This window comes from Oreochromis niloticus, linkage group LG4, assembly GCF_001858045.2.
Source record: "Oreochromis niloticus isolate F11D_XX linkage group LG4, O_niloticus_UMD_NMBU, whole genome shotgun sequence".
Classification (NCBI taxonomy): domain Eukaryota; kingdom Metazoa; phylum Chordata; class Actinopteri; order Cichliformes; family Cichlidae; genus Oreochromis; species Oreochromis niloticus.
In genome coordinates, this window is record NC_031969.2 from 16,686,797 (window position 1) to 16,694,105 (window position 7,309).

A 7,309-nucleotide genomic window follows, 5' to 3' on the forward strand; every position below is an offset into this window, starting at 1 on the left:
GTGCATAAAGAGGGAAACACATCATCATGTAGCAATTTCAAATATCCAGTGGCCTTGAGGTTTCCATTGATGAAGAATGGACCCACTATCGTTGTACCCCATATACCACACCAAACCATCACTTTTGTTGTTCCAACAGTCTTGGAGAGATCCATCCAATGTGGGTTAGTGTCAGACCAATAGCGGTGGTTTTGTTTGTTAACTTCACCATTCACATAAAAGTTTGCCTCATCACTGAACAAAATCTTCTGCGTGAACTGAGGGTCCTGTTCCAATTTTTGTTTTGCCCATTCTGCAAATTCTGTGCACCGATCTGGGTCATCCTCGTTGAGATGCTGCAGTAGCTGGAGTTTGTAAGGGTGCCATTTGTGAGTAGCTAATATCCGCCGAAGGGATGTTCGACTAATGCCACTCTCCAGTGACATGCGGCGAGTGCTACGCTGTGGGCTCTTGCTGAATGAAGCTAGGACAGCCACTGATGTTTCTTCATTAGTGACAGTTTTCTTGCGTCGACATTTTGGCAAATACAACACTGAACCAGTTTCACGAAACTTAGCAAGCAGTTTGCTAACTGTAGCATGGGAGATGGGTGGTCTCGTAGGGTGTCTTGCATTGAAATCTGCTGCAATGACCCGGTTACTGCGTTCACCAGATATCAACACAATTTCGATCCGCTCCTCACATGTTAACCTCTTCGACATGTCAATGGCTGTGAACAAAGAGAAACTTGTAAATAACTCATGAAAGAATAAAGTTACGTTGAAACCAAGCACACCATTGTTTTTCTTGTGACAATACCAATAAGTTTGATGTGTCACATGGCCCTCTTCCTATTGAAAAAACAAAAGTTGTATCCAAGATGGCCGACTTCTAAATGGCCACCATGGTCACCACCCATCTTGAGGAGTTTGCCCCCTCACATATACTAATGTGCCACAAACAGGACTTTAATATCACCAACCATTCCCATTTTATTACGGTGTATCCATATAAATGGCCCACCCTGTACAATGATTCTTAAGTGAAATCTGATTTTAAATTGCAGTTTGTTTTCAGTTTTGCCTAGTAATACAAAGGTGTGTGCTATTCAGATTTGATATTCATTTCAAATGTAAGACAGCACTTTTTTGTGAGCACTGATTTTGTTAAGGTTAATTTGACCATGTGACATGTTTATTCACAAAGTATTCTGTTTCTGCTTTTAATTCAAGTGAATAAAATTGAGTTGAAAAAACAAATTCATTTTGTCATTATTTCAATAATTAAATTTGTTTTCTGGTAATTAAAATTATCAGTTAGTTGAACTTAAAATAATCATTTCAATGCGAAGAAAATGTAGCTTAAATGAATGACATTGTACTGAGTTGAACCAACCAAAACCTTTCACATCTTATTAATGTAATTTTTTTCCTTTTAAATGTATTTTAAAAATTGTGTTCTACTCACTCAATTTAATTAAATTGTCATGATGTATCTAGATTTGGTTGAACCAAAATAAATGTATTATGTGGAAAACCTGCCATCAATCAAATTGAGTCCATCCAATGACTAATTTTTATGAGTGTACGAATACAGACATCCTGTATAAGAAGGGCTAGAGTCGACTTCACCTGCTGAGGAGACTGAGGTCCTTTGGAGTCTGCAGGACTCTGTTAAGGACATTCTATGATACTGTGGTACCATCTGCCTTTTTCTATGCAGTGGTTCTATGCTGGGGGAGCGGATGCACAGACAGGGACAGGAGCAGGATTGACAAACTGGTCCTGTGGAGGCGGTGGGTGAGAGGAGGATGTTAGTAAAGCTGACATCCATCGTGAACAACCCACATCACCCTCTTGCATGAGTCTGTGCATGTGCTGGGCAGCACTTTTAGTCAGAGACTGAAACACCCTTGCTGCAGGAAGGAGCTCTTTCGCAGATCATTCATCCGAACAGCAGTTAGACTCTATCCAGGGGTGCACATAAGTGGTCCGCAGGTGCGCATTCACTGTCAAAAAAAAAGACCCGCACCAGATAAGAAGTTGCAACGCGCGTTTGCGTACGTAAGATTTTCTGGAGGAGGACAGACATTTGTTTAGAACTCTTAAAGATGTCGAAGAAGCAAGCTCCTTTAAGCAGTTACTTTGGTGTTCCTCCATCTCCAAAGAAATGTCAGAAGGAGTCCGAACCGCAAAAGAAGCGCGTATTCTCGGAAAAGTGGTTGCAGGAGGTGAGCTGGCTTCAAACAAATGATGAACGCACAGAAATGTGCAGCAGAATATGCCGTGAAAATCCCACTCTAGCGGACAAAAAGCAGTGCCTTTTATATGTACGCAAACGCACGTTGCAACTTCTTATCTGGTGCGCGTCTTTTATTTTGACAGGGAATGCGCACCTGCGGACCACTTATGTGCACCCCTCCTCAATCACAATGTCATGAGTCACTGGACTCTGTACCTGACCTGGGGTAACGCACAAATTTCTGTGGAATCAATAAAGTCTTATCTTATCTTAAGTGATCATAGTGAAACTGCCAGTCATGTCAAATCAAGTAATGTGTTATACTGTAAACTGAGTCAAAAATCAAGAAAAGTAAGAAGGAAAGTAAAAGTAAAACTATGATAAGAAATGTGAAAGTTGCAAGAACAGTATAAATGAGCTCTGTCTGCCCGCACTGCAGTCAAACTGTCCATAGCCACACAGGAGAAGGTAAGGACTTTCAGAATAACTGTGACATTATTCTTTGCATTTCAATGAAGTTACGTTAAGTTCAACAGCAACAGAGGTGTGCAAAATACAATAAACATAAGAACAAGGCAAACTATAGGAATAGGAATATGAGAATTATAAGAGTAAATATATGTAAGAATGTATGCGCATTACTGAATATGTATACCAAATATACTGTTGTGTTCGGGTCAAATCTGACCAATTTACATATTAAAAAATTCATAAATATTGTGTTTTACATCTGATTGCCTCAAGGCCTTATGACATGCTCCACACTATGCACTTGAACATATAACAGTGATGAGCACCTCTGTCATATACATTTGTAATTTTTTCACAACAACGTAATTTATTATTCTTATTTAGTTACATTTGGTGCTACCTAAAAATGCTTCCTTTCTCTCTCTCTCAACCTTTTATTTGTATTTTCCATTTTCCAGTGAAATTTTAAAGACAAAAGAAAACAATATTAGACTTTCGTTGTAGGTGAGTAATGATTTTATCAAATTACAGTGGTCCCTTGTTTATCGCGGGTGTTACATTCTAAAAATAACCCGTGATAGGTGAAATCCGCGAGGAAGCAAACTTTATTTTTTACAATTAATAGAGATGTGTTAAGGCTGTAAAACCTCTCACTACACACTTTATACACTTTTCTCAGACAGGCATCGACATTTTCACATTGCTCTCTTGTTTAAACACTCAAAGTTCAAACCTTCGTAGAAAAATAAGTCCAGTATTATAGAGTGAAACCAAAGATCAAACCCTGTTTTCAGGTCCAGAACATGGGAATAGAGCAGCTGCAAGAGAATTCAACATTCATTCATTTTTAATCAATAAAAATAAATTGGTGAATTGTATTTCCTTAGTTTGATTAATGTGGCAATGAAAGTGCTACAAGTCTAATACAACACAAAAGATTTTGGGCAAAGAGTGTTATGTTCTAAATGTTTTAATGAATATGTATGGATGTTATTATTGTGCTGTAATGTTTTCCAGCAATGGGAGGACAAAAGTCTCGACCTGTAGACCCTCCAAAGAGTAAGATAAAACATAACACGATAAAGTCAAACAGATCAGAAAAAATTACATATTTTCAATCATTGCTTTCTTTAAGATATTTTTTCTGGTTTTTTTGTCAATTCTGTGCAATTTTTCAGCTTTAAGTGAAGAATGGAGGAAAATACAGTGGACGTGAGTGTTTGACTCTTAATGTGCTTTTTGTTGCCACGTAAACGTCATAAATCATCTACTTGAAAAAAAATCGGTTGCTGTCAGCTTAATTTCCTGTTCTTGTTGGTGTTTGCAACATCTTCCATAGTCTCACTGCTGTATCTGCACCATAATCACAACATACCTACACCACTGACTATCAGTTTGACTTTCTTGACTTTAACTTCATAAATATTCTTCTTTGAACAGTGGCAAAAACAATGATCTCCAGTACATAAATAATTACAAGCCTCATAACTCTGAGCTCCAGCACCTCAGAATTCTTCTTCATGGACCCGTTGGTGCCGGCAAGTCCAGCTTCATCAACTCAGTTGACACTCTTTTACAAGGCAGAATGGCCGCAAGAGCTTTGGCAGATGCAGGTTTTGGAATGAGCTTCACTAAACAAGTATGTTTTATTTCAAGTATGGTTTAGTCAAGCTCATGTATTTTGTGGAATTTGTTAAACAAAAGTCATGCAATTTGTAACAAAACTAGTGAACTGAAACTAAACGGCTATAAAGCTGCATGTAGAACCAAGCTCACTTGTCTTTCCACTACAGCACAGTAAAAATTAGCACTACAGAGGTCTTAGGATGGGGTCTGCTCTTGCATGACAGATCTTTTTTTTGCTTCTTGAATTTCTGTCTGAAGATTAGTTTCACTTTACTTTTGTCCATAGTTGTTCTTTCAGATATCAGCCTTATACTAAACCAGAAACCAGTTTTGTAGTCTTCAGTGATCAGGTAACCCTGTTATCAGAATAGTTAAAACCTTCTGTTTTACAGTACAGAACTTTCAAAATCCAAAAAGGAGGACCAGGAACTTTTTATCCTTTTGCCTTCATTGACATCATGGGCCTTGAGAAGAACACAGGAGTTCAGGTGGAAGACATCAAACTGGCCATGAAGGGGCACGTGAAGGATGGTTACAAGGTATCATGAAGTTTAAGGCATTTTTGCAGACACTATTTAATGGCATGTCCAATGACATGATTTAATTATGCCTTTAAATAACACATACACAGTGTATTTAAAAGTTAGATTTTCGAAAACATTATATATATAACCACAACAACATCGGAGATCTCTGTCCAGAAGAGCGCAGTCCTGGGAACAGCTAAGATACTGCGCAGGACCCTCAAGCTCCCAGGCCTCTGGTAGAGGACCCGAGCTTGAAAGATAAACCGCCTGCAGGGGCGTGCTGGGTGTTTTTTGTTTTTTATATCTATATATGTGTGTGTGTGTGTGTGTGTGAAACATTTATATATACTTGTTTAAATGATTTCATTGTTTTCTAGTTCAATCCTGGATCTCCGTTATCCGAACATGACCATGACTACAACAAGGAGCCCACTCTAAATGACAAAGTTCATGTTTTAGTGTGTGTGATCGATCCCAGTAAAATAAAACTTATGAGTGATGATTTGATAAAACAGATGAAGGCTGTCAGAATTGCAGCCAGTGAGATGGGTAAGAGCCAAGTTTGGTTATAGGATAAACCCAAAATGAATTAAATAAGCTGACAAACATCACCTCAACTCTGATATTCTGTGTATTGACAGGAATTCCCCAAATGGCAATTCTCACCAAAATTGATGAAGCCTGTACAGAAGTCAAAGAAAATATAAGAAATGTGTATAAGAGCATCTGGTTGAAGGAACAGGTACTTAATTTGTAAAAAATGTTTTACATTTTTTGTATTTTAGCTGAAATATTTATTTATTAGTTTAATTAAGTAAATTTCAAGTAAATTTAATGCTAATAAATTTCAAACTCTTCAAATTTAGATGGAGACAGTGAGTGCGTCACTGGGTATTCCACTGAACTGCATCTTTCCTGTCAAGAACTACCACTCTGAGATCAAAACAAATGATGACGTTGACGTACTGATACTGGCTGCTCTGAAGCAGATGATCAACTTTGGAGAGGACTACGTCAACAACCTGTAGACCTGCTGAACCTTGTTTATTGTTGTGTTAAAATGACTTTTGGGTCTGAACAGGAATGTCAGAGTTATTCTTTGCATGCTGATTTTAATTTCCTTGGCTAAAGTATTTACCCTTAGACTAGAAAATCTTCAGGTCTTTTTTATTTTATTTTATTTTTTTTGCTTGCATGACAAAGTTTCTCTGTTTGCTTTGTAGACTTGGCTTTCGGTTTTTGTGTTTTGCTCTTGTATCTATCAACCTTTGAATAGACATCTAATTGTGTAAGAACACTATACTGCTTTTTCATGAGATTCACGGCCCCATGAAAACATTATCACTTTGGGCCGAGCCATCCCAGCCCCTAAAAATATTACACTGTGCAGACATGGATCAATAATGATGAGTAGATAAATTTATTTTTTGATTTTGTGCAAGATTGGAAAGATATGTGTAAGCCATTTTTTTATACATTTGTATGTTTTTAATAATATTCTTTTATTCAATTCATCAACTCTATAGTCAGTAATTTTTATTAATTTATCTTTTTTACATTTATTGGCATCTTACACCAAATACAAATAAAATATATGATAAGTTTATGAATGGAAGTAAATTCAAAATCTCATCTATAAAATTGTGTAAAAGTTTTTTTTATTGCTTTTTTTTCTTTACAGCTTTTTAATCTGTCAGTTTTTAATATTTTCCAGAATAAAATGAGTATTTCCGTGGCAGACCTGAGAGGTCAACCAACATAAAGTGATTTAGGGGAGACAGTAACGTGACTAACAGTAAACAAACAATAGTAAACATGTATCTGCAGTAATATATGAATAATGTGATCTGAACACACATTCCCTTGAATCTTTTTCTCCCTCTCATCACCAAAGAATCCTCTGCTTAGTTTCAGTGTGTCTCAGTGCAATCTGCAGAGTGTTTGATTTTTCAGGGACGCTGTCTTTGGAGAGCAGTTTATCATTTTAGTTTATCATGCTAGGTAGCTAGAAAGATAGATAGATAAGACAAGACCTCAGCCCTTGACATTGATTATCTGGATTCACTTTTCTTTACCTTGGCGGTCCGGATGACCAGTCACATGAAGCTGATTATCAGCTTGATAAATTAGATAGTACAGTTGTTAGGTCTAATGTCAGACCTCGCTGGCGCAGAGGTTCGTCACTGTGAACAAAAGCAAGACACTCCATACGGTTCTCACTTGCTAGCAAGGGAAGTCCGACAAGATGTTCAGCCGACCTCAAACTGACTCCACTTGCAGGCTCTTTATTGACCACTGTGGGTTACACAAACACAGTCAAACTGGTTCAAACTGGTTATACAATGTAAAACCCATATAGTGTGCCATAAAAGCTAAGTCACTGTGTGTGTGTGGGTGCATGTGTGTATCTGTACGTGAGTGAGTGTATGTGTCAGATACACATCTCTGTGTATGTGACTTCCTGC

The 7,309-nt window shown here is 37.5% G+C and overlaps 1 protein-coding gene across 1 annotated transcript; it reads left to right on the plus strand.

Annotated features, from left to right (window-relative positions):
• The first annotated feature begins 2,606 nt into the window (after positions 1-2,606).
• Positions 2,607-6,107, plus strand: LOC100697711 (interferon-induced protein 44-like). Its single transcript, XM_005457705.3, has 8 exons — positions 2,607-3,195; positions 3,709-3,750; positions 3,870-3,903; positions 4,132-4,330; positions 4,710-4,856; positions 5,222-5,393; positions 5,486-5,586; positions 5,711-6,107. Exons 2-8 carry the CDS (start codon positions 3,711-3,713, stop codon positions 5,870-5,872), a joined length of 855 nt encoding a protein of 284 aa, XP_005457762.1. The 5' UTR covers positions 2,607-3,195; positions 3,709-3,710; the 3' UTR covers positions 5,873-6,107.
• The last annotated feature ends 1,202 nt before the right edge of the window (positions 6,108-7,309 follow it).

Bases quoted from the DNA above. Each gene is read 5' to 3' on its own strand.
- LOC100697711 (XM_005457705.3), top strand. From the start codon at position 3,711: ATGGGAGGACAAAAGTCTCGACCTGTAGACCCTCCAAAGA. The intron at 4,331-4,709 runs GTATGTTTTATT...TCTGTTTTACAG, and splicing joins GAATGAGCTTCACTAAACAA to TACAGAACTTTCAAAATCCA. The intron at 4,857-5,221 runs GTATCATGAAGT...ATTGTTTTCTAG, and splicing joins ACGTGAAGGATGGTTACAAG to TTCAATCCTGGATCTCCGTT.